Raw genomic sequence first — 26,386 nt, 5'->3', positions numbered from 1 at the left:
CTGGGTTGGCTTCTTAGCTGGCTTATCCTAACTGGGGACCGCGCGCCTTCGTCGGGCGGGAAGGCACTCGCGCACGCGCGGTGCGGCCTACCTAGAACTTTCTAAGTTCTTAGAGTGCAATCACTCTAAAATTGTCCCTACCGGGGCTCCGTCGGTGCCGTCACCCATCAGTCAAGAATATCTGCCTGCTGTCCCTGGATAACACCTGTTACGGTAAGTAACTGTGCTTTCTAGAAGACTGGCGCACATTTAAGTGAAAGCTGTTTTTTTATTAAAGAAAATCATTCAAACAGTATAAGAACAGACATATCTCAGCACAATTACATTAGCAAAAACAGAGAAACCCCTCCCCACCCTACAAAGCCACAAATTAACCATTAAAAAACACATCACAGAAAGCAAAAGAATCAGCAAAGTCCAATACCAAAATACCAGACCAGTAAAATCTACAAAATAGGCTTAGCACCCTGGCACAGGCATTTTAACCACCTAAACTAGCTGATCTGTACTATACAATTGACCAAAAATTATTGTCGGCAAAACTCTTCACTGAAAGGCAAGCAGTCGAACTATACTTATGACAATATCAGACAACTTCAAAACATTCAGAAAAGAAATCAAAACCCTGCTTTTCAAAAAATTCATCCAAATATCTTAACCCCTCCTCTTTTACCTCCAGAAGATTCACCTACCTTCAGATAACCTTCCCCCAAATTACCCACCTTAACACCTTCCAATTAAACAAATACCATAAATAGATTGTAACCTACCCTCTCTAACTGCATTCCATATGTATTTTTCATACAGTTCTTCACTGTCAGTTTAATTTCCATCCTATAAGTTCACATAGAATTTTTCTTTTTTCAACCATCTTTATTTTCTCTTCTTTATTAATTTCCAGGTACTTTAGTTAGATTGTGAGCCTTCGGGACAGTAAGGGAATTTTTTAAGTACCTTCTTACTTCTCATTTATAATCTTAATGTATATTTTCTTCAAACCGCTTAGAACCTAACGGATGTAGCGGTATATAAGAAATAAATTACATTACATTACATTACATATACTTTGATCAAGTAACAATTCAAGTAACATTTTTTTTGCAGCAAACTTTAAATTCAGGCCGTCAACCAAAATTAGGGCTTGTCAGCGTCCTCCCTGCCTTTAACGCTCTGGGCTGAGCTGCTGGGTTGGCGACCTGTTGAAAGTTGATTTTTAGGCACATGCTGCAGACTTAGTTTTTAGTAAAGAAAAAAAAGGCATTTGCATCTGACCAGATCCTTAAGTTGGATTGTTTCTAACCCACCTGTCTTCCCATTTGGGCTTCCATGCCAGAATTGGACTTCATTACTTTTATCATAAACTGCTGAATAGTTTTAAATAAGGCATTGAGACTGTTTTGAATTTGATTTTTTTTTAAATCAAAATATGGTTCTTCACTAGACCTGATTGGAAATTGGATGACTGTTTGCATACAGATAAGTGATGCCATCTATTGAGAATTCTGCACCTTAAAGAATTTTGGATATGATTATATGTGGGAATAATGCTATTGAAAACTTATTATGCAGGTTGAAGATGTTATAGTGGGAATGAAGGGATTGGCGTTCAACTGGGGAAATACTGGAATATCTGGTTTTGACTACAGTTTGTATGAAGTTAAGCGTCTGGAACTAAGATGTCTTATTTTTTTTCTTATTAAAAAAAAAAAGTGGAGGTTTTATCAATGAATGAAAAAGCTTGTGCTTATGCAGTGCTTTGGTAACGATTGAGGTCGTTTTTTGTTTTTTTTGGGGGGGGGTTTTCTCCACATTTTGAAAAAATATAGTCCCTTCATTCAATAGACGAGTGAGCTATCTCTAATCCTTTAAATATTTTTGTGATAATTTTAATTCTTTAGCACTCTCCAGACCAGTAGAGGTTAACTTTACGAATGGGTATATATCTAATCATGACCAGCAGGTGGAGACTGAAAACAAAACTTTGGGACAGTATATCCTAGCCCCTCCTCTCTATTTCCCTCAGTCTTCTTTCAGTCTCCAGCAGGTGTTGAGTGATCTGTACCCATCTCCCTTGGTAGGGCTGTTGGAATTTGTTTAGGGGGTTTATGGGGTCCAGGCGGCTATTTGTGGGGGACTGGTCGCTCGCGCCGTGTTCCGGTGGGCGGAGCGGGTCTTGGATCGAGAGTCTGACGACTGGTCTCTGGTGGATCAGGAGGTAGCGAAGATTGAGATGGCGGCCTCTTTCCTCTCAGATGCTCTATATGACTTGGTGCGGATCTCAGCTAAGTCTATGGCTTTTGGCGTGGCCGCAAGGCGTGTGTTGTGGCTGCGCGCTTGGGCGGCGGATGCTGCGTCCAAAGCTAAGCTTACTAAATTTCCCTTTCGGGGGTCGTTTTTGTTTGGAGAGGATTTGGATAAGTTGATTCAGACTCTGTCGGACTCGAAAGTTCCCCGTCTGCCGGAGGACCGTGCCCGCCCGGCGTCTCGGGGGGGTGCGGCCCGGGGGCGTTTGCGGGATTTTCGCAAGTATCGCCCTGGGCGTGGGGCTGCTTCTTTCCAGTCTCCGGGATTTTCCCGGGGTCGGTTCTTCCAGCGCATGCAGCCCTTTCGGGGGGCCCGTCGGGGGGCAGGGAATCCCTCCGCCGGTTCCCCCGCTTCCCGTCCTGCGCAATGACGCCTTGCCGGAGCCCCCTTTGGTTCCGGTGGGGGCCCGGCTGCGCGAATTTTTCCCCAAATGGGCCGAGATCACGTCCGATCAGTGGGTCCTGGAGGTGGTGCGGGACGGTTATGCCCTGGAGTTCGCCCGCTCTCTGCCGGATTTTTTCCTCGCTTCTCCATGTCAGACTCCTGTGAAGACGCAGGCGTTTCGCCAGACCCTTCAGCGCTTGCTAGATCTCAGGGCAGTTGTACCTGTGCCCCCTCCGGAGTGGGGCACGGGCAGGTACTCCATTTACTTTGTGGTGCCCAAGAAGGAGGGGACCTTTCGGCCCATCCTCGATTTGAAAGGGGTCAACAGGGCTCTCAAGATTCCCTCTTTCCGTATGGAAACTCTGCGGTCGGTCATTCTGGCGGTTCAGCCGGGGGAGTTTCTCACTTCTCTCGATCTGACGGAGGCCTACTTGCATGTTCCCATTCGGGCCTCTCATCAGCGTTTCCTGCGCTTTGCGATCTTGGGTCGGCACTATCAGTTCTGTGCGCTTCCCTTTGGGCTGGCCACGGCTCCTCGAACGTTCACCAAGGTGATGGTGGTCGTCGCGGCAGCCTTGCGGTCGGAGGGCATCCTGGTACACCCCTACCTGGACGACTGGTTAATTCGGGCAAAGTCGTTGCAGGAAAGCTCCCGGGTTACTGCTCGGGTGGTGGAGTTTCTCCGGTCGCTGGGCTGGGTGGTCAACCTTTCCAAGAGTCGGTTGGTCCTGGCTCAGCGTCTGGAGTACCTAGGGGTGCTGTTCGACACCTCCTTGGGAAAGGTCTTCCTCCCAGAGGGCCGGGTGAGCAAATTGCAATCTCAGATTCGCCTGCTTTTGGCGTCCCGGTGTCCTCGGGCGCGAGATTTCCTCCAGGTCTTGGGGTCGATGGCGGCATCCCTGGACGTGGTGAGGTGGGCGCGGGCCCACATGCGTCCTCTCCAGTATGCTCTGCTCCGGAGGTGGTCTCCCCAGAGGCACGGGATGGATGTTCCGGTTCCCCTGCGAGGCTTGGCGCGCTGCAGTCTGCGTTGGTGGCTCCAGACCCCTCACCTAGTTCAGGGGGTGGGTCTGGATCTCCCGCAGTGGACGGTGCTCCTGACGGATGCGAGTCTCCTGGGTTGGGGGGCTCAGTGTTTGGGTCACTCAGCTCAGGGCACCTGGTCCGCGGAGGAGGCCGCCTGGTCGATCAACGTGTTGGAGACCAGAGCGGTCCGTCTGGCGCTGTTGGCGTTCCACTCCCTGTTGCTGGGCAAGTCGGTCAGAGTACTGTCGGACAATGCCACAGCGGTGGCTTATGTCAATCGTCAGGGGGGCACCAAGAGCACTCAGGTGGCGCAGGAGGCGGCTCTGCTCATGGTTTGGGCGGAATCCCATCTGCTGGACCTCTCGGCCTCTCATATAGCCGGAGTAGAAAATGTTCAGGCAGACTTCCTCAGTCGTCACTTCCTAGATCCAGGAGAGTGGTGTCTCGGCGCCGAGGCGTTTCAGTTGATAGTGCAGGCTTGGGGGCAGCCCCTGATGGACCTGATGGCCACGGGTGGCAACGCCAAAGTGCCCCGCTTCTTCAGTCGTCGCAGGGACGGTCTGGCCGAGGGTCTGGATGCTCTGGTCCAGCAGTGGCCAACGGAGGGGCTGTTGTATGTGTTCCTTCCTTGGCCGCTGGTGGGCAGAGTGCTTCTTCGCATTGTTTACCATCCAGGTTTGGTGGTGCTGGTGGCGCCGGATTGGCCTCGCCGTCCGTGGTATGCGGATCTGGTGAGGCACCTGGTTGCGGATCCTCTTCCTCTGCCTCTCTCGGACGACCTTCTGATGCAGGGTCCCATTCCCATGTTCGACCCGTCTCCCTTCTGTCTTACGGCGTGGCTCTTGAAAGGGGTCGCCTTAGCAAGAAGGGATATTCAGACAAGGTGATCTCTACACTGTTGGGGTCCCGGAGGCTTTCTACCTCTCGGGCTTATGTGCGGGTTTGGCGTCTATTTGAGGAATGGTGTCGGGCGCGGGGAGTGTCCTCTTTTCGCGCTTCTCTGCCTAACATTCTGGAGTTCTTGCAGGATGGCCTGGATAGAGGCCTGGCTTGGTCTTCTCTCCGGGTTCATCTTGCGGCCCTGTCGGCTTTTCGAGGGTTAGTGTCAGGTCAGCGTTTATCGGCTCTTCCTGATGTGATTCGGTTTTTGCGGGCGGCCAAGTTGCTTAGGCCTCCCCTACGGCCCTCGGTTCCCTCTTGGGATCTTAATCTGGTTCTCTCGGTTTTGGTGCGTCCGCCTTTCGAGCCTTTGGACGTCTGTTCTTTGAAGGACCTTACTTTGAAGGCGGTCTTTTTGGTGGCCATTACTTCTGCTAGACGTGTTTCTGAGCTGCAGGCTTTCTCTTGTAGGGCTCCCTTCTTGGAGTTTTCTAGGGAGCGGGTCGTCTTGCGGCCTGTTCCTTCCTTTCTACCTAAGGTTGTTTCTCCTTTTCATGTCAATCAATCGGTGGTTCTCCCGGTCTTGGGTGGTCGGGAGGGCTCTTCTGAGCAACGGCAGCTGCGCAAGTTGGATGTCGGTCGGGTCCTTCGTTCTTATGTGCAGCGGACCCAGGAATTCCGGAAGTCCGATCATCTCTTTGTCCTCCTGGCGGGTCCTCGTCGGGGAGCTGGCGCTTCTAAGGCTACTATTGCGCGCTGGATCAAGGAGACGATTGCTTCCGCTTATCTTCTGAAACAGCAGCCTGTTCCGGAGTTTCTCAAGGCTCATTCCACTCGGGGTCAGGCGGCTTCTTGGGCTGAGTCGTCGCTCGTGCCTCCTGTGGATATTTGTAAGGCTGCGGTTTGGTCCTCCTTGCATTCCTTTGTTCGTCATTATCGGGTTGATGTGCAGGCGCGTCGGGACGCGGTGTTCGGTGAACGTGTACTGGTATCGGCCCTTCGGGGGTCCCGCCCGTGAGAGGGACTGCTTTGGTACGTCCCATTCGTAAAGTTAACCTCTACTGGTCTGGAGAGTGCTAAAGAAGGAGAAATTAGGTTCTTACCTGCAAATTTACTTTCTTTTAGCTTCTCCAGACCAGTAGAGGTCCCCACCCTGTCTGTTGTTGTTGTTGTTGTTGGGGCTGTTGCGCGGGCAGTTTTTGGTTTTTGCTGCGGGTTCTAGTATTTTTCTAGGGCCGGGGAGAATTGAAGAACAGCGGCTGTGGCTCGGCTGGCTTAGCTGGCGAGCTGTGGGGACATTCTTCCTTCGGGAATTTCTCCTCTGCATTTTCCAACAGCATTTTGGGTTTGTTATTTGTTACTCCTTTCGGGGTATTGTTTTTTCTCTCTGTTGTTTTCCAGTTCTTGGTTCTGCTTGGCTATTCGGCAGACTGAGGGAAATAGAGAGGAGGGGCTAGGATATACTGTCCCAAAGTTTTGTTTTCAGTCTCCACCTGCTGGTCATGATTAGATATATACCCATTCGTAAAGTTAACCTCTACTGGTCTGGAGAAGCTAAAAGAAAGTAAATTAGCAGGTAAGAACCTAATTTCTCCTTAGCTCATAAGCAGTAGTTAAAAAAAAAAAAAAAAAAAATTTTTTTTAAATTCTTTATTCCTTTTTAATCATTCAACAAGTGTACAAGAAAAAATCATACATAGTCTCAGAAACAACACTTGATAAATCCATCAAGACAATAACAATTGTGTGTGTGTGTGCGTGTGTGTGTATATATATATATACACCCATAACCCACCCTCCTCCCAACACTATTTTTCTTAATTCATTTTACCTTCTCATAAAGTGTACAAGAATTATAAGAAACACTTAGTTAAACACTTGAAAAACTTATCATTATCCTCTAACTTAAAAGAAATCCTTACCCTACCCTCCCTCCATCCCTATTATTAATTTTATTTCAACATTTTATCCAAACATCCCCTCCCTCTCCCTTCCTTACATGGTGTATCTTCAAAAGAAAAATGGTATCTATTCATTACAAAACAATGTTAATGGCTCCCATATTTTATTAAAACTTTTATAATTTCCTTTTTGTACCGCTATTGAACGTTCCATTTTATATAAATGACAGCGAATTCCACCAAAAATTAAAGTTGTCTGCTATGATCTTTCCAATTGTTAGTAATATGTTGAATGGCAAAGTTTGTTATTGTTTGCCGATATCTGACTCTTTTTTCTCATAGACATGCCAAATATCACAGTAACATAAGTTAATGCTATAGGATTTTCTAATAAACAATTTATTTGATCCCAGATCGATTTCCAAAAGGCCAAGATATAGGGACAATAAAATAAAAAATGATCCAAAGTCCCTACATCAAGATTACAATGCCAGCATCTATTAATAGTAAGGCCATGTTGCTGGAAGCCTTCTGTTAGCTACTACTTAGGATAAATAATACAACATGAATATGGCCACTAGGTGCTGCTGTTGTACTGTGACAATAGAGTGCTGTCTCCAAACTAGAGAGTTGCGCGGGGACAGAAATCCCACCCGTCCCCGCCAAAGTCCCACCCGTCCCCGCGAGGAATCCCCTCCGTCCCCGCCCGTCCCTATAAACTACAGAAATAGTTATTTCATTTAATTATGCTACTGAATTAAAGGCTCTGGTAGAAACCCATTTACAAATAAGCAAAAAGACTTCATTAATTTGGAAATATTAATTGGGAAGAATACATACTTTGTAAATGGGTTTCTATCAGAGCCTCTAATGTTTATAAATTTTTATCAACACAACTAATATACTACTTTATCCTGAAGCAAAAAAAAAAAAGAAATATAATTCTTTTCCTACCTTTGTTTCCTGGTTTCTGCTTTCCTCTTGTTCTCATTCAATTCCTTCCATCCACTGTCTCTCTTCCTTCTGCATCTTCCATTTGCTCTGTTACTGTGCCTCTCCCTTTCTTCCCCCTTCCAAATTGGTCTGGCACCCATCTTCTTCCCTCCGCTTCCCCCATAGTCTGACATCTGTCTTCTTCCCTGCCAGCGTTTTCTCCCTACTCTCTCTTCCCCATTTCCTTTCAGCGTCCTTCTCCCCCCCATCTTCCCCATGTCCTGTCAACGTCCTTCTCCCCCCTCTGTCTTCCCCATGTGCTTTCAGTGTCCTTCTCCCCCCTCTGCTTCCCCATGTCCTTTCAGCGTCCTTCTCCCTCTCTGTCTTCCCCATGGCCTTTCAGCGTCCTTCTTCACCCCTTTGTCTTCCCCATGTGCTTTCAGCATCCTTCTCCCCCCTCTGTCTTCCACAGGTGCTTTCAGAGTCCTTCCCCCCCCCCTCCGGCCCATCTTCCCCATGGCCTTTCAGCGTCCTTCTCCACCCCTTTGTCTTCTCCAGTGCTTTCAGCGTCCTTCTCCCCCCTCCTTCTCTCCCGCCCCGGGTGCAGCACAGCCGGCCAGGTCCCCTTACTTTTGTGGCGCTTCCCCGACCGACCGACAACAGCCCCGGTCTGACAAACCTCCCTGCCCTTAACCGCGAATCTAAATTACCTTCTTACAGCTGCTGTAAGAAGGTAATTTAGATTCGCGGCTACAGGGCAGGGAGGATTGTCAGACCGGGGCTGTTGTTGGTCGGTCAGTCGGTCGGGGAAGCGCAACAAAAGTAAGGGGACCTGGCCGGCTGTGCTGCATCCTGGGCAGACCACCCCCTCCCTTGGTAGCCACTCGAACTGCGAGGCTACTCTCCGTCTCCTTACCTGCCCTGCCTGCAGAAACAGAGCCGAACGGAAGTCTTCCCGACGTCAGCGCTGACGTCGGGAAGACTTCCGTTCGGCTCTGTGCTGCAAGCAGAGCAGGTAGAGAGAAGAAGAGCTGCGCAACTGAGTACATCCAGCCCCGCAGGAACCCTGCGACCCTTGGAGGCGTCCCCACGGGATCCCCGCGACCCTAGGGGGCGTCCCCACGGGATTCCCGCGACCCTAGGGGGCATCCCCACGGGATTCCCGTCATCCCTGTTCCCGTGCAGCTCTCTACTCCAAACCCAGCTGGCTCAAGAGGCAGAAACCAGGCTGTAGAATTTCAAAACTTAGTCCCTAAACCAGATTATTCTAAATCAGGAGTCTCGGTCCCCCCTCCGAGAGCCGCAATCCAGTTGGGATTTCAGGATTTCCCCAATGAATATGCATGAGATCTATTTGCATGCACTGCTTTCATTTATGCTAATAGATCTCATACATATTCATTGGGGAAATCCTGAAAACCCGACTGGATTCCGGCCCTCGAGGAGGGACTTTGAGACCCCTCTTCTAAATTCCTTCTTGGTGGTGTAATCCATGTGTAAGCAATTCTAGTCCTCGAGAACCACAGTCGGATCATGTTTTCAGGATATCCACAATAAATATGCACATGAGAGATTTGCATGCATTGTCTTATTGATATGCAAATCTATCTCAAATATTCATTATGGATATCCTGAAAACGTGACCTTGTGGCTCTTGAGGACCAGAATTGCCTACCCCTGCTCTAGTCTAAGCCTTTTTTTTTTGTTGTTGTTTTTATTTTTTTTTTATTCATTTTTGAATTCTTACAACAAGTGAATTAAACATAATACAAACAATTTTCACATATCACTTGTATTTACAAACAAAGTCTTGTAAGATAAAATAAATACCCCCCTTTTTATCAATATTCCTAATTCCATATGATATACATTTCCCACCCCATCCCCACATATCTGCTACCCATGTGTCTAAGCCTTTTGATATTTTTATTTTTTTTAACTTTTTAAAAATTTTCTGTGCAGGTGAAAAGTAACAGCATGGTTGGAGGGCCAGACCCATATCTGAAAGAGTTTGGCATTGTTGTGCATAATGAAATGACAGAGCTCACAGGCAGAGTGCTACCAGCGCCTATGTTACAGTATGGTGGCAGGGTGAGTGCTTGGATGTTCTATGAAAAGGATTACTCTTTCCTAGTAACTGAAATCCTACAGAGCCGGTTTCTTCTTTCTTTGACTACCTGCTGTTTATCAGATCCATGCTGTTTGTGTAGTAAATGCTGTTGTCCTGCTCTTACTGTTTATGTAAGTAGGTGACTTTACTCATCTTTAGCTAAACTAGCTTAAAATCATGTGGCTTTGCCTTTCCTACCATTGGAAGTTGCATTAAGAATGTTGTAGCTGAATTAATATATTTTTGAATAATTATTATACACTTGTTGGAGTTTCTGAAAATGGAAATTTATTAAAGAATTTGGGTGAGAGGGGTGGGACTTTTATATTTAGTTATTTAAAGTAATACAAATAAGATTGTCAAGTGATTAATGTATTTTATGAATATTTATTGTTTACTTGTTGAAATTTTTTGAAAATGAATAAAGATTTACAAAAAAAAAAAAAAAAAGAATGTTGTAGCTGAATGTAGTCTGTTTTGTGGCTTTTTTGAGAAATGTATTTTTCTCTATCCTTAGAACAAGACTGTAGCTACACCAAACCAGGGTGTGTGGGACATGCGAGGGAAACAGTTTTATGCTGGTATTGAGATCAAAGTGTGGGCAGTTGCCTGCTTCGCTCCTCAGAAACAATGCAGAGAAGACTTGTTGAAGTGAGTAATTGTGGTGATGGACCATTGCACATCAAAATTATTTTCTTGCCATGGATTCATATCACTTTTTTCAAAACCTAGCTGTCTAAAGCCACAGGTGGAGTGGGGTAGGCCACCGTGGCCATAGCCCTACCAGTATTTTGCCAATACAGCTTCAGCAACTAGAGGGCCAGGGCTGGAGATGGGTCTGTTTTGACCCCTTCGACCAAAAAGATATTTCGCTCTCCAGGTGCTGAAGGTTCAACATTTGGATATTACTTTTCCAATGAGAACCCTTTCTCATATAACAATCTGTGCAGCTCTGTGATCTTCAGTTCACAATACAAAATGATTTCCTGGGTAAACAAAATTCTGAATGCTGGTTCAGAGAGCATCTAAACTAAACTAAACTAAACCTTAAGTTTATATACCGCATCTAGTCATGTAAACAGCCTTGTATAGATGGAGTAACAGGTAACTTTGTAAGGGACGTGTGTACTAGTGCTGCTCGATTCAGGAAAAAATATTTCGTTTCGATTCAGCCTATTGAATCAATTTTTCGATTCGATTTTCCTACCCAAATGGGTATTTTTTTCAAACATCATGGTGGGTTTATTTTATAGCCTCTTCACCCCCTTTGCACCTCTCCTACCCACACTGGCGCTGTAGTGTAAACAAAAGACTTTTCCTCTCTCTGTTAAATCCTAGCTCACGTTCACTGTCTAACACAACCTCTGGCAGGATACACATTTCAAATGTGACATATTGTAATCACAAAATAGAAAATAAAATTTTTTTCTACCTTTTTGTTGTCTAGTCATTATTCAGATCTTGTTGGTCCCAGGCTTTGGTTGTCTTCTGATAACTCACTTGCCAGGATCTATTTTTCTTCATGCTAACCATCCATCTTCTTATCTCTGTTCTCCCCCTTCTGTTTCCCTTCCCTCCCCTGGAGGTCTGGCATCTTTCCTTTTTGTCTCCATCCCCAGATCCACCTTTTCTCAACTACCCTTTCATCCAGCATCTCTCCCTCTTTCCCCACCACCCCAGATTCTACCAGCTCTCCCTTTCTCCTCCCAACTTCCCTCCTATCCAGTATCTTCCCCCCTGTATAAAACTTCTTTCCCTTTCTCTTCCTTCCCTCCCTAAATCCCTTTGTCCACCATATCTCTCCCTTTCCTGTTTTTAGATCCATTATTTCTTCTATCCCTCCTCATTTCCCCTCTCCTTCCCCCAAGTTCATCTCTCCCTCCCCAAGTCCATCCGTCTTCCCCCCTCCATATTCTCCCCATCTCTCCTTCTCCAGTCCACCAACTCCAAGTCCATCTCCTCTCCCCCCAGCTCTGACTCCCAACACAGAAGCCCAGTATTTGGCTGGCAGAGGGCAACATTCGTGTATTGTGGCACCTACCAAGAGCTCTGGGCGCTTCACACAGCGGACATACACTTTTCCTGTGAACTACAGAAGATGCGGGCCTGCAAAAGCAGAGTGAGAAGCGTCTCTGCACTGCAGCACTTCCAAAGCGCTCGCACCACTCCTCGGGAGCCCCCGTGCGGCACCACGTCACCCGGTACTTGCAGGTGTGCAGGGCTCTGGCTGTCATGTGGCCGATGAAAGGCTAGTCGCTGGCAGGACCTGGAAGAGCAGGCACGTGCCACTGAACAGCAGGAGCGGTGCATGCAGGTTTGCCGAGCTCCAGGGGGAAGCATGAGTGTGCATGCGGGAAGATGAGGCGCGGGTATCTGCTGCTAGCCAACTAATTAAAAATCACCTTGTTGCCACCGTTCTGCACCCAGAGTTCCACTCGGCTTTCCCTCTGCCCCCTCTGCAAGGGGGCAGATGAATCAGTGAGTTTGATTTTTTTTTTTTTTTTTACAAAATCAAAATCGATTTCGAATTGCGAATCGGGCAGCACTAGTGTGTGCAATAGACACACTCTTAAAATATATACCCTGCTTTATCCCAGAACAAGCAGGCAGGTATTCTCACTAGTGGGTGATGTCATCCGACAGAGCCCCGATACGGATGTCTCACAAGCATGTCTTGCTTGAAGAAACTTTAGAAGTTTCGAGATGCCCTCACCGCGCATGCGCCAGTGCCTTCCCGCTCGATGGTCCGGGCGTGTCTCCTCAGTTCATTTTCTTCCGCGGAGCTGAGAAGTTCAACTTCAATTCTGCGCCCATTGAATCTGGTTTTTTGCCTTCTAATTCCGCGGGTTGGGTTCTTTTGGGCTCTCCCGTGTGTTTGTTTCTTTCTTTGATTTCTTTAAAAAAAAAAAAAATTTTTCCTTCCGACACCGGGTCGGCCGCGTGGCTTAGGCCCCTCGCCTTCGACCTTGCGGCGGAACTTTTTCGGCCTATGTCCCGGCCGATCACCGGTTTTAAAAAGTGCAGCAAGTGTCAGCGCGCGATTTCGCTCACGGACCCTCATCGACGCTGTCTCCAGTGTCTGGGCCCGGATCATATTCCGAAATCGTGCCAGCCTTGCTCCACTTGGACAGTGCGAGCGTTTAAGCGTCGCTGCCTGCTGTGGGAGTCCATGTTCAAGATGGAAGCTTTGTCGGATCCTGTGGCTTCAACATCGACTGGGGCTTCGACTTCATCGACAAAGCCCTCTATCTCCCCGGCTGCTTCGGGCCTTTTGAAACTGGCCTCGTTCACACCGGTTTTGGCCTCGTCTTCTGCGCCGGTGCCTTCATCTGTCTCCTCGGAACATGTACCGACCCCCATAGTTCCTCCGGTGGTGCTTAAAGTGCCGAAAGCTGGCAAACAGAAGCACACTGCACTGAAATTGCGTGAAGACCGTGCGGAAGGGCCCCCGTTTGGTGCGGATCCCTCCATATCGGCTTCGTTGAAGTCCATCCTGGAGGCTCAGTTTGTGGAACTCATGACCACCATGGGTCCCCGGCTGATTGCCTCGATCCAGGGTGACCTCCCAGTTCCGGTGCCGAGGGGCGGGCCGCCCCCTCCTCCTCCTCCGCGCCGCACGACCTCGTTGCTCGGCGAGGAGGATAGGCGGGCAGTGTCCAGCTCCTCGAGGCGAGCATCGGTTGGTGACATGCCTCCCTTGGAACCGATTCCATCGACGACGGCCTCTCTTGGGGAGATGCCTCCATTGGAGCCGATTCCCTCGAGGAAAGCCTCCCTTAGTGACTTGCCTCCTTTGGAACCTATTACTCCGCCCCATGACTCTGTGTGGCGTCCACCTTCGAGGCCTCCCAGTCCTGGGCATAGCAGGAGGTAGGACGAGTTCTTCCGGACCCCCTATCGAGCCTGGGTGGCTTCCGGGGAGGCTCCGACGCATCCGCCTCTGCGATCGACGGCTTCGAGTTCTATCTGCTCCTTGGAGGCTTCTGGGGACCAGTATTCTCATAGGCGGACTCGATCCCCTTCCAGGCATCGAGAGGGGCATCATTCCAGACACTCTTCGAGGCATTTCTCCCGGCACTCCACCGTCTCGCCTCATAAGAAATTGCCTCGGATGGGGTATTCTGCTTCTGCTTGGTCTCCTCTTCCCGGGCCGGAGTTCGAGGACCCCGAGGTGTTTTACTCGCCCTGTTGCTCACAGGCCTCCATGGAGCCCGAGGCCTCAACTTCTTCTAGTCCTTCTCGGAGACCGGCGTTGACGGACCAACTGTATTTCTCCTCGTTTCTCAGGCAGATGGCGGATGACATGGACATTACCCTCGATGCGGGGTCCCGATACTTCAAGGAATATCTCGATACTATGCACTTGCCTCGCCCTCCGGCCGAGTCTTTGCGCCTCCCTCTGCACAAGCTCCTTGATCAGACCTTCATGCGGTGCTTTGAGTCTCCTTACTCCATTCCGGCGGTACCTGGCAAATTGGATGCTCGGTACCGCACGGTGCATCATAAGGGCTTCGAGGGACCTCAGCTTTCTCTTCAGTCCCTCCTGGTAGAATCCTCGCTCAAGCGGTCTCATCCAGGCCAGGTATATGCTTCGGTGCCTCCGGGCCGCGAGGGCAGGACGATGGATAAGTTTGGACGACGCATCTATCAGAATTCTATGATGGCGTCCCGAGTCCTGAATTAAAATTTCCACTTCATCACCTACTTGGAATTTTTTCTGCCTGTGCTTCGAAAATTCACGCCCTACATCGAATCCCAGGCTCGGTTTGAGTTTGAGGAAGTCGTCGCTTCGCTGTCCCAGCTTCGTCTTCAGTTGATGCAGTCGGCCTACGATGCTTTCGAGCTCTCGGCACGAGCAGCTGCCTGCTCGGTGGCGATGCGCCGTTTGGCCTGGTTAAGGACCATTGACATGGACCCGAATCTTCAGGACCGGCTGGCTAACGTCCCGTGTGCTGGGGCGGATCTTTTTGACGAATCCATCGAGACTGTCACGAAGAAATTGCCGGATCATGAAAAATCCTTCCAGTCCATTCTGAGGCCGAAGCCTAAGCCTCAACAGTTTCGACTCTCTCGACCGCCATTGATTTATCAGCGGCGTTATCAGCCGAGGCAAGCTCCTCCAGCGAGGCAACTTGCGAAGCGGCAGCCTCCTCAGAAGGGTCAGCAAAAGTCTCAGCCGTCTGCTGTCCCCAAGGCTCCTCAGCCTTTTTGACTATATCGTCGAGGGCATGACCAGTCTCGTTCTGCCTCCCCCTGTTTTTCCCATCGGAGGGCGCCTCCATCATTTTTATCATCGCTGGAAGGCCGTAACCACCGACCTCTGGGTCCTTACTATCATCAGGGAAGGGTACTCTCTTCAATTCCATCGGGTCCCTCCGGACCACCCTCCAAGAGAGTATCCTTCCAACTTGACTCAGTCCGCCCTTCTTCTTCAGGAAGCCCAGGCTTTGCTCTGGCTCCGGGCCGTCGAGCCGGTCCCTGTGGACCAACACAACCAGGGGTTTTACTCCAGGTACTTCCTTGTTCCGAAGAAGACGGGCGACCTGAGACCCATTTTGGACCTTAGGGTCCTCAACAAATTCCTGGTCAAAGAGAGGTTTCGCATGCTGACGCTTGCTTCTCTCTACCCCCTCCTCGAGCAGAACGACTGGTTATGCTCTCTGGATCTCAAGGAGGCCTACACTCGCATTCCCATTCACCCGGCCTCCCGCAGATTCCTCAGATTTCGGGTGGGACATCTGCATCTGCAGTATCGAGTGCTTCCATTCGGTCTGTCTTCGTCTCCCAGAGTCTTCACGAAGTGTCTGGTAGTGGTGGCCGCTGCACTCCGGAACCAGGGTCTTCAGGTATTTCCCTACCTCGACGACTGGCTCATCAAGGCTCCCTCGGCATCAGGGGTCATCTCGGCGACCCTATTCACAATTCAGTTCCTGCAGTTTGGGATTCGAGATCAACTTTCCCAAATCTCATCTGCGGCCCACGCAGTCGCTCCCCTTCATCGGAGCGGTCCTGGATACCATCCGCCTCAGAGCGTTCCTTCCTCCTCAGCGCATGGATGCCCTTCTTCATCTCTGCCAGTCTGTGTCTTCTCGCCAGTCCATCTCGGCGAGACTCATGATGGTCCTCCTGGACCACATGGCCTCTACGGTTCATGTGACGCCATCTCAGGATTCCTCAGTGGACACTGGCATCTCAGTGGACTTAGGTGGCGGATCCATTGACTCGACACATCATCGTCACTCCTGCTCTTCGGCAGTCTCTACTTTGGATGACCTCTTCGAATCTATCCAGAGGTTTGCTTTTTCACTCTCCTCCCCACCAGAAGGTCCTCACAACCGATTCCTCAACCTATGCCTGGGGAGTGCATCTGGATGGGCTTCGCACTCAGGGATTCTGGACCAGTGCAGACCGGCTCCATCAAATCAATCTTCTGGAGCTCAGAGCCATCTTCAATGCTCTTCAAGCCTTTCAACATCTGCTTCGCGACATGGTGGTCCTCATTCGCACAGACAACCAGGTCGCCATGTATTATGTCAACAAGCAGGGGGACACGGGCTCGGCCTCCCTCTGCCAGGAAGCTCTTTGAGTCTGGGATTGGGCGGTTCGCCACAACGTCTTCCTCAGGGCTGTCTACATCCAGGGGAAGGACAATGTCTTGGCAGACAAATTGAGTCGTCTACTCCAGCCTCACGAATGGACACTCCATTCCACGTCTCTTCTTCAGATCTTTGCTCAGTGGGGAACGCCTCAGATAGACCTCTTTGCGGCTCCCCACAATTTCAAGCTGCCTCAATTCTGCTCCAGGATCTACACTCCTCAGCGCCTCGAGGCGGATGCTTTTCTGCTGGTTGGGGGAATCGCTTTCTGTATGCGTTTCCTCCATTTCCTCTCATTCAGAAAACTCTGGTCAAGCTGAGGTCCGACCGTGCCACCATGATCCTGATAGCCCCTCGGTGGCCTCGACAGCCTTGGTTCTCCCTTCTACTTCAACTCAGCAGCAGGGAGCCATTCCTACTTCCGGTATTTCCTTCACTGCTTACTCAGCATCAGGGATCTCTGCTTCATCCCAACCTGCAGTCTCTCCACCTGACAGCTTGGTGCCTCTCAATGTAACCCCTCACCAGTTTTCCCAGGCGGTGAGGGATGTCTTGGAGGCTTCAAGGAAGCCTGCTACTCGTTAGTGCTACTCCCAAAAATGGACTAGATTTTCTTCCTGGTGTATTTCCAACTCTAAGGAGCCTCAGCGAGCCTCTCTATCTTCTGTGTTGGACTATCTTCTACACCTGTCTCAGTCTGGTCTCAAGTCGACGTCTATACGAGTCCACCTGAGTGCGATTGCGGCTTTCCATCAGCCTCTACAGGGGAAACCTCTTTCTGCTCATCCTGTGGTTGCCAGATTTATGAAAGGACTTTTTCACGTCAATCCTCCTCTCAAACCGCCTCCAGTGGTTTGGGATCTCAATGTTGTCCTTTCTCGGCTTATGAAACCTCCTTTTGAGCCTTTGAAAACGGCTCCACTAAAGTTTCTCACTTGGAAAGTGGTTTTTCTAGTGGCCCTCACGTCTGCTCGCAGGGTCAGTGAGCTTCAGGCCTTAGTTGCAGATCCACCTTTCACAGTATTCCATCATGACAAGGTGGTCCTCCGCACTCATCCGAAATTCCTGCCTAAAGTGGTCTCTGATTTTCATCTCAACCAATCCATTGTACTTCCTGTGTTTTTTCCTAAGCCTCATTCTCATCCTGGAGAATCAGCTCTTCATATTCTGGACTGTAAGCGTGCTTTGTCTTTCTACCTGGATCGCACTAAACCACACAGAACTGCTCCTCAACTTTTCGTTTCCTTTGATCCAAACAAGTTGGGACGACCTGAATCGAAGCGCACCATTTCCAACTGGATGGCGGCTTGTATCTCTTTCTGCTATGCCCAGGCTGGACTACCCCTTCTCTGTAAGATCACAGCCCATAAGGTCAGAGCAATGGCGGCCTCTATAGCCTTCCTCAGATCGACACCGATTGAGGAGATTTGTAAGGCTGCCACTTGGTCCTTGGTTCATACATTCACCTCTCATTATTGTCTGGATACTTTCTCCAGACGGGATGGACAGTTTGGCCAAACAGTGTTACAAAATTTATTCTCCTAAGTTGCCAACTCTCCCACCATCCCATTGAGGTTTGCTTGGAGGTCACCCACTAGTGAGAATACCTGCCTGCTTGTCCTGGGATAAAGCAATGTTACTTACCGTAACAGTTGTTATCCAGGGACAGCAGGCAGCTATTCTCACGTCCCACCCACCTCCCCTGGGTTGGCTTCTCTGCTAGCTACCTGAACTAAGGAGACACGCCCGGACCATCGGGCGGGAAGGCACTGGCGCATGCGCGGTGCGGGCATCTCGAAACTTCTAAAGTTTCTTCAAGCAAGACATGCTTGTGAGACGTCCGTATCGGGGCTCTGTCGGATGACATCACCCACTAGTGAGAATAGCTGCCTGCTGTCCCTGGATAACAACTGTTACGGTAAGTAACATTGCTTTTTATACCATCTACATATAGGCAGTCATGGGGGGCAAATAGATACAACCAAGGTGAGATTTATCTTGTACAGACTATTCATATGTGCCAATTCTTATATCTGGTCTCCCGCAGTGCCACCTCTTCCCCCTGCAATCTGTGCAAAACTATGCTGCACAACATCTTCTACCAACCTCGTTACACTCGTGCCAACCCTCTCCTTAAACCTTTGCATACAGTTCAAACTCCTATTACCTACAAGCGCATTCTGCTGCTCCTCAATATCTCTCCTCTTTCCTTATATACCTCCATGACATCCTGTTCTGTCTTGTCTGTTTAGATTGTAAGCTCTTTTGAGCAGAGACTGTCTTTGTGCTTCTGATAGTGCTATAGAAATAATTCCTAGTAGTAGTAGTGTGAAGAATTTCAGTCTTTGGGAAGCAGCTGAGATGATGTCATAATGCCTCATTCCACCAATAAGAGCCAACCTCATCGGTGATGTCACAATGGCTTGATTGTCCTGTACTCCCTTCTGCCCTCCAATTCAGCCAGCAGATTAACAGTTCCCCTTAACTGTATCTATGACATCCTGTTTGTCCTTCCTGTTTAGATTGTAAGCTCTTTCGAGCAGGGACTGTCTTTGTGGTTCTACAGTGCTGTGTACATCTGGTAGCACTATAGAAATTAGTAATAATGGTAGAAGTAGTAGTTTCCTTTTCGAGAAGGTGTAAAACATGTTCACCTGCTTTTCCTGGGGTAACTCTATAAGGTGCATATGTTGCCTTTTATTCTCCACGTGATCTGAAAGGTAAAATTACAGTGCTAGTAAGATGCATTTCCTTGCCCACTTCCTTTATTCTTCGCGATCTGCTTATGTCTGGTTTTATTCTGTGTTTCTCAAATAGAAGCTTCACAGACCAGCTGCGCAAGATCTCTAAGGACGCTGGGATGCCAATCCAGGGCCAGCCATGTTTCTGTAAATATGCACAGGGTGCAGACAGCGTGGAGCCCATGTTCAAGCACCTGAAGCTTACATATGTTGGTCTACAGCTGATAGTGGTTATCCTGCCAGGAAAGACACCCGTGTATGGTAAGGAGCAGCCTTGTTACATACTAGAAAATTTTCCTCTTGGATGCTAGCACTGGTCAGAGTAACTGTTCAGCATTTACAGTACTTCTGCTGATTTGATCATTGTCCTAATTTTAAAAATCTATATCTTTCAAATATATATGGCATCGGTGTTTGATCAGTTTAATGCAGGTATTATGTTTGTAGTTAAAAGAAACAAATCAAATGACCCTCCCACTTTCCCACCACTGATGAAAACCAGTGACAAAACTGCCAGTCCTGGGAAACTTCATCAGCATATCGACTGAGCAGAGACCAGTTTCCTGAGGCCCTGTTGTGAGGAGAGAATGGCTTCCTGCAGTCCTGTTGTGTGCATTAATACTCTGGCACACAGAGGGATGTTATTTCCCTTCCATGGCCACCCCCATTCAGTCTTCTGCTACGGCTTCCTTTTCCCAGCCCCCTCGGCCATCGTCCAAATGGCTGCAGGTGTCTTAGGATGAGGATTTTTTTTGGCTGATCGGTTTTCTCCGAATGAGGGCTTGGATCTTGTAAGACATAAGAAGTTGCCTCCACTGGGTCAGACCAGAGGTCCATCGTGCCCAGCGGTCCGCTCCCGCGGTGGCCCATCAGGTCCATGACCTGTGAAGTGGTTTCTGACTATTCCTGTAACCTACCTCCACTTCTATCTGTACCCCTCAATCCCCTTTTCTTTTAGAAACCTATCTAGACCCTCCTTGAACCCCTGTAGCGTGCTCTGGCCTATCACAGCCTCCGGGAGCGCGTTTCATGTGTCCACCACCCTCTGAGTGAAAAAGAACTTCCTAGCATTTGTTCTAAACCTGTCCTTTTTCAATTTCTCCGAGTGCCCCCTTGTACTTGTGGCTCCCCACAGCCTGAAGAATTTGTCCCTGTCTACCTTCTCTATGCCCTTCATGATTTTGAAGGTTTCTATCATGTCTCCTCTAAGTCTCCGCTTTTCCAGGGAGAACAGCCCCAGCATTTCCAATCTGTCAGCGTATGAAAAGTTTTCCATACCATTTATCAGTTTTGTCGCTCTTCTCTGGACTCTCTCAAGCACCGCCATGTCCCTTTTGAGGTACGGCGACCAGTACTGGACACAGTACTCCAGATGTGGGCACACCATTGCCCGATACAGCGGCAGAATGACTTTCTTCGTCCTGGTCATGATATCCTTTTTGATGATACCCAACATTCTGTTCGCTTTATTTGAGGCTGTCGCACACTGTGCTGATGCTTTCAATGTTGTGTCCACCATCACCCCCAGGTCTCTTTCAAGGTTGCTCACCCCCAGCAATGATCCCCCCATTTTATAGTTGAACATTGGGTTCTTTTTCCCTACATGCATGACTTTGCATTTCTCAGTGTTAAAACTCATTTGCCATTTTCTTGCCCAGTCTTCCAATCTCGTTAAGTCCCTTTGCAGGTCTTCACAAGTCTTCCTTGGTTCTAACCCTGCTGTAGAGTTTTGTGTCGTCCGCAAATTTAATAACCTCACAGTTCGTCCCTGTCTCCAAGTCGTTAATAAATATTTTGAACAGGAGCGTCCCAGAACCGACCCCTGTGGGACTCCACTCGTGACCCATTGCCATTCTGAGTAATGGCCCTTTACTCCAACCCTTTGTTTCCTGCCTGCCAGCCAGTGTTTGATCCATCGGTGGATATCCCCTTGCACCCCGTGGTTCCACAGCTTCTTTAGCAGCCGTTCGTGGGTACCTTGTCGAAGGCTTTTTGGAAGTCCAGATAAATGATGTCTATGGATTCCCCTTTATCCATCTGGCTGTTTATTCCCTCAAAGAAGTACAGCAAGTTCGTGAGGCATGACCTTCCCTTGCAGAAGCCGTGCTGGCTTGCCTTCAGCTGCCCATTGTTTTCTATGTGATCGCAGATGGTGTCCTTAATCAGTGCTTCCATCATCTTTCCCGGAACCGAGGTCAAACTCACCGGCCTGTAGTTTCCCAGGTCATCCCTTGATCCCTTCTTGAAGATGGGCGTGACATTTGCTATTTTCCAGTCCTCTGGGATCTCCCCTGTTTCTAAGGAAAGGTTACATATTTGGCGAAATGTTTCTGCTATTTCGTTTCTCAGCTCTTTTAGTACCCTTGGGTGGATGCCGTCCGGACCTGGTGATTTGTCGCTCTTTAGTCTGTCTATCTGACGGAGGACATCCTCCCGGCTTACCTCTAGTTTGACCAGCTTCCCATCCCGGTCTCCATGTAAGATCTCCGGTTCTGGGATATTGGATGTGTCCTCTCTCGTGAAGACTGACGAGAAGAACTTGTTTAACCTGTCAGCTATCTCTGTTTCCTCCTTTACCACTCCCTTCCTGTCTCCATCATCCAGGGGTCCCACTTCCTCCCTGACCGGTTATCTACCCTTCACATACTTGAAGAATGGTTTGAAGTTTCCTGCTTTCTCTGCCAGTCTCTCCTCATATTCTCTTTTTGCTTTCCTTATCACTCGGTGACATTCCTTTTGGTGCCTTTTGTGTTCATCCTGGTTGTCCTTGGTTTGGTCCTTTTTCTATTTTCTGAACGATGCTTTCTTGTCTCTTATCGCCTTTCTCACTGCATTTGTTATCCACACCGGGTTTTATGTTATATTCTTTTTGCACCCTTTCCTAAACCTGGGGACGTACAGTTTCTGTGCTTCGTGCACCGTGCCCTTGAGCCGGGACTAGGCTTTTTCTACGGTCTCCATCTTATCCCAGGACAAGCAGGCAGGTATTCTCACTAGTGGGTGATGTCATCCGACAGAGCCCCGATACGGACGTCTCACAAGCATGTCTTGCTTGAAGAAACTTTAGAAGTTTCGAGATGCCCGCACCGCGCATGCGCCAGTGCCTTCCCGCCCGATGGTCCGGGCGTGTCTCCTCAGTTCATTTTCTTCCGCGGAGCTGAGAAGTTCAACTTCAATTCTGCGCCCATTGAATCTGTTTTTTTGCCTTCTAATTCCGCGGGTTGGGTTCTTTTGGGCTCTCCTGTGTGTTTGTTTCTTTCTTTGATTTCTTTAAAAAAAAAAAAAAAAAATTTTTCCTTCCGACACCGGGTTGGCCGCGTGGCTTAGGCCCCGCGCCTTCGACCTTGCGGCGGAACTTTTTCAGCCTATGTCCCGGCCGATCACCAGTTTTAAAAAGTGCAGCAAGTGTCAGCGCGCGATTTCGCTCACGGACCCTCATCGACGCTGTCTCCAGTGTCTGGGCCCGGATCATTTTCCGAAATCGTGCCGGCCTTGCTCCACTTTGACGGCGCGAGCGTTTAAGCGTCGCTGCCTGCTGTGAGAGTCCATGTTCAAGATGGAAGCTTCGTCGGATCCTGTGGCTTCAACATCGACTGGGGCTTGGGCTTCGACTTCATCGACAAAGCCCTCTATCTCCCCGGCTGCTTCGGGCCTTTTGAAACCGGCCTCGTTCACGCCGGTTTTGGCCTCGTCTTCTGCGCCGGTGCCTTCATCTGTCTCCTCGGAACAGGTACCGACCCCCATAGTTCCTCCGGTGGTGCTTAAAGTGCCGAAAGCTGGCAAACAGAAGCACACTGCACCGAAGTTGCGCGAAGACCGTGCGGAAGGGCCTCCGTTTGGTGCGGATCCCTCCATATCGGCTTCGTTGAAGTCCATCCTGGAGGCCCAGTTTGTGGAACTCATGACCACCATGGGTCCCCGGCTGATTGCCTCGATCCAGGGTGACCTCCCAGTTCCGGTCCCGAGACGCGGGCCGCCCCCTCCTCCTCCTCCGCGCCGCACGACCTCGTTGCTCGGCAAGGAGGATAGGCGGGCGGTGTCCAGCTCCTCGAGGCGAGTCTCGGTTGGTGCGTTTCCATCGACGAAGGCCCCTCTTGGGGAGATGCCTCCATTGGAGCCGATTCCCTCGAGGAAAGCCTCCCTTAGTGACCTGCCTCCTTTGGAACCTATTACTCCGCCCCATGACACTGTGTGGCGTCCACCTTCGAGGCCTCCCAGTCCTGGGCATAGCAGGAGGCAGGACGAGTTCTTCCGGACCCCATATCAAGCCTGGGCGGCTTCCGGGGAGGCTCCGACGCATCCGCCTCTGCAATCGACGGCTTCGAGTCCTATCTGCTCCTTGGAGGCTTCTGGGGACCAGTATTCTCATAGGCGGACTCGATCCCCTTCCAGGCATCGAGAGGAGCATCATTCCAAACACTCTTCGAATCATTCCTCCCGACACTCCACCGTCTCGCCTCATAAGAAATTGCCTCGGATGGGGTATTCTGCTTCTGCTGGATCTCCTCCTCCCGGGCCGGAGTTCGAGGACCCCGAGGTGTTTTACTCGCCCTGTTGCTCACAGGCCTCTATGGAGCCCGAGGCCTCGACTTCTAGTCCTTCTCGGAGACCGGTGTTGGCGGACCAACTGTCTTTTTCCTCGTTTCTCAGGCAGATGGCGGATGACATGGACATTACCCTTGATGCGGGGTCCCGCAACTCCAAGGAATATCTCGATACCATGCACTTGCCTCGCCCTCCGGCCGAGTCTTTGCGCCTCCCTCTGCACAAGCTCCTTGATCAGACCTTCATGCGGTGCTTTGAGTCTCCTTACTCCATTCCGGCGGTGCCTGGCAAATTGGATGCTCGGTACCGCACGGTGCATCATAAGGGCTTCAAGGGACCTCGGCTTTCTCATCAGTCCCTCCTGGTAGAATCCTCGCTCAAGCGGTCTCATCTGCCAGGTGTATGCCAGGTGTATGCTTCGGTGCCTCCAGGCCGCGAGGGCAGGACGATGGATAAGTTTGGACGACGCATCTATCAGAATTCTATGATGGCGTCCCGAGTCCTGAATTATAATTTCCACTTCGCCACCTACTTGGAATTTTTTCTGCCTGTGCTTCGAAAATTCACGCCCTACATCGAGTCCCAGGCTCGGTTTGAGTTTGAGGAAGTCGTCGCTTCGCTGTCCCAGCTTCGTCTTCAGTTGATGCAGTCAACCTATGATGCTTTTGAGCTTTCGGCACGAGCAGCAGCCTGCTCGGTGGCGATGCGCCGTTTGGCCTGGTTACGGACCATTGACATGGACCCGAATCTTCAGGACCGCCTGGCTTACGTCCTGTGTGCTGGGGTGGATCTTTTTGACGAATCCATCGAGACTGTCACGAAGAAATTGTTGGATCATGAAAAATCCTTCCAGTCCATTCTGAGGCCGAAGCCTAAGCCTCAACAGTTTCGACTCTCTCGACCGCCATTGATTTATCAGCGGCGTTATCAGCCGAGGCAAGCTCCTCCAGCGAGGCAACCTGCGAAGCGGCAGCCTCCTCAGAAGGGTCAGCAAAAGTCTCAGCCGTCTGCTGTCCCCAAGGCTCCTCAGCCTTTTTGACTGTATCGTCGAGGGCATGACCAGTCTCGTTCTGCCTCCCCCTGTTTTTCCCATCGGAGGGCGCCTCCATCATTTTTATCATCGCTGGGAGGCCGTAACCACCGACCTCTGGGTCCTTACTATCATCAGGGAAGGGTACTCACTTCAATTCCATCGGGTCCCTCCGGACCACCCTCCAAGAGAGTATCCTTCCAACTTGACTCAGTCCGCCCTTCTTCTTCAGGAAGCCCAGGCTTTGCTCTGGCTCTGGGCCGTCAAACCGGTCCCTGTGGACCAACACAACCAGGGGTTTTACTCCCGGTACTTCCTTGTTCCGAAGAAGACGGGCGACCTGAGACCCATTTTGGACCTCAGGGTCCTCAACAAATTCCTGGTCAAAGAGAGGTTTCGCATGCTGACGCTTGCTTCTCTCTACCCCCTCCTCGAGCAGAACGACTGGTTATGCTCCCTGGATCTCAAGGAGGCCTACACTCACATTCCCATTCACCCGGCCTCCCGCAGATTCCTCAGATTTCGGGTGGGACATCTGCATCTGCAGTATCGAGTGCTTCCATTTGGTCTGTCTTCGTCTCCCAGAGTCTTCACGAAGTGTCTGGTAGTGGTGGCCGCTGCACTCCGGAACCAGGGTCTTCAGGTATTTCCCTACCTCGACGACTGGCTCATCAAGGCTCCCTCGGCATCGGGGGTCATCTCGGCGACCCTATTCACAATTCAGTTCCTGCAGAGTTTGGGATTCGAGATCAACTTTCCCAAATCTCATCTGCGGCCCACGCAGTCGCTCCCCTTCATCGGAGCGGTCCTGGATACCATCCGCCTCAGAGCGTTCCTTCCTCCTCAGCGCATGGATGCCCTTCTTCATCTCTACCAGTCTGTGTCTTCTCGCCAGTCCATCTCGGCAAGACTCATGATGGTCCTCCTGGGCCACATGGCCTCTACGGTTCATGTGACGCCGTTCGCCAGACTCCATCTCAGAATTCCTCAGTGGACCCTGGCATCTCAGTGGACTTAGGTGGCGGATCCATTGACTCGACACATCATCGTCACTCCTGCTCTTCGGCAGTCTCTACTTTGGTGGATGACCTCTTCGAATCTATCCAGAGGTTTGCTTTTTCACTCTCCTCCCCACCAGAAGGTCCTCACGACCGATTCCTCGACCTATGCCTGGGGAGCGCATCTGGATGGGCTTCGCACTCAGGGATTCTGGACCAGTGCGGACCGGCTCCATCAAATCAATCTTCTGGAGCTCAGAGCCATCTTCAATGCTCTTCAAGCCTTTCAACATCTGCTTCGCGACATGGTGGTCCTCATTCGCACAGACAACCAGGTCGCCATGTATTATGTCAACAAGCAGGGGGACACGGGCTCGGCCTCCCTCTGCCAGGAAGCTCTTTGAGTCTGGGATTGGGCGGTTCGCCACAACGTCTTCCTCAGGGCTGTCTACATCCAGGGGAAGGACAATGTCTTGGCAGACAAATTGAGTCGTCTACTCCAGCCTCACGAATGGACACTCCATTCCACGTCTCTTCTTCAGATCTTTGCTCAGTGGGGAACGCCTCAGATAGACCTCTTTGCGGCTCCCCACAATTTCAAGCTGCCTCAATTCTGCTCCAGGATCTACACTCCTCAGCGCCTCGAGGCAGATGCTTTTCTGCTGGATTGGGGGAATCGCTTTCTGTATGCGTTTCCTCCATTTCCTCTCATTCAGAAAACTCTGGTCAAGCTGAGGTCCGACCGTGCCACCATGATCCTGATAGCCCCTCGGTGGCCTCGACAGCCTTGGTTCTCCCTTCTACTTCAACTCAGCAGCAGGGAGCCATTCCTACTTCCGGTATTTCCTTCACTGCTTACTCAGCATCAGGGATCTCTGCTTCATCCCAACCTGCAGTCTCTCCACCTGACAGCTTGGTTCCTCTCAACGTAACCCCTCA

At 50.1% G+C, this 26,386-nt stretch overlaps 1 protein-coding gene across 3 annotated transcripts in view; it reads left to right on the top strand.

Moving 5' to 3' along the window:
- Positions 1–26,386, top strand: part of LOC117365070 (protein argonaute-4) — an 85,925-nt gene that overhangs the window by 40,631 nt on the left and 18,908 nt on the right. For all 3 annotated transcript variants that reach the window (XM_033954983.1, XM_033954984.1, XM_033954985.1), the window contains 3 exons: positions 9,390–9,518; positions 10,055–10,188; positions 18,951–19,135. In XM_033954983.1, the coding sequence (XP_033810874.1) occupies positions 9,390–9,518; positions 10,055–10,188; positions 18,951–19,135 (448 nt within the window). The remainder of the gene's footprint in view (positions 1–9,389; positions 9,519–10,054; positions 10,189–18,950; positions 19,136–26,386) is intronic.

Source organism: Geotrypetes seraphini, chromosome 8 (assembly GCF_902459505.1).
Source record: "Geotrypetes seraphini chromosome 8, aGeoSer1.1, whole genome shotgun sequence".
Classification (NCBI taxonomy): Eukaryota; Metazoa; Chordata; class Amphibia; order Gymnophiona; family Dermophiidae; genus Geotrypetes; species Geotrypetes seraphini.
This window is presented reverse-complemented; position numbering and strand designations above follow the sequence as displayed.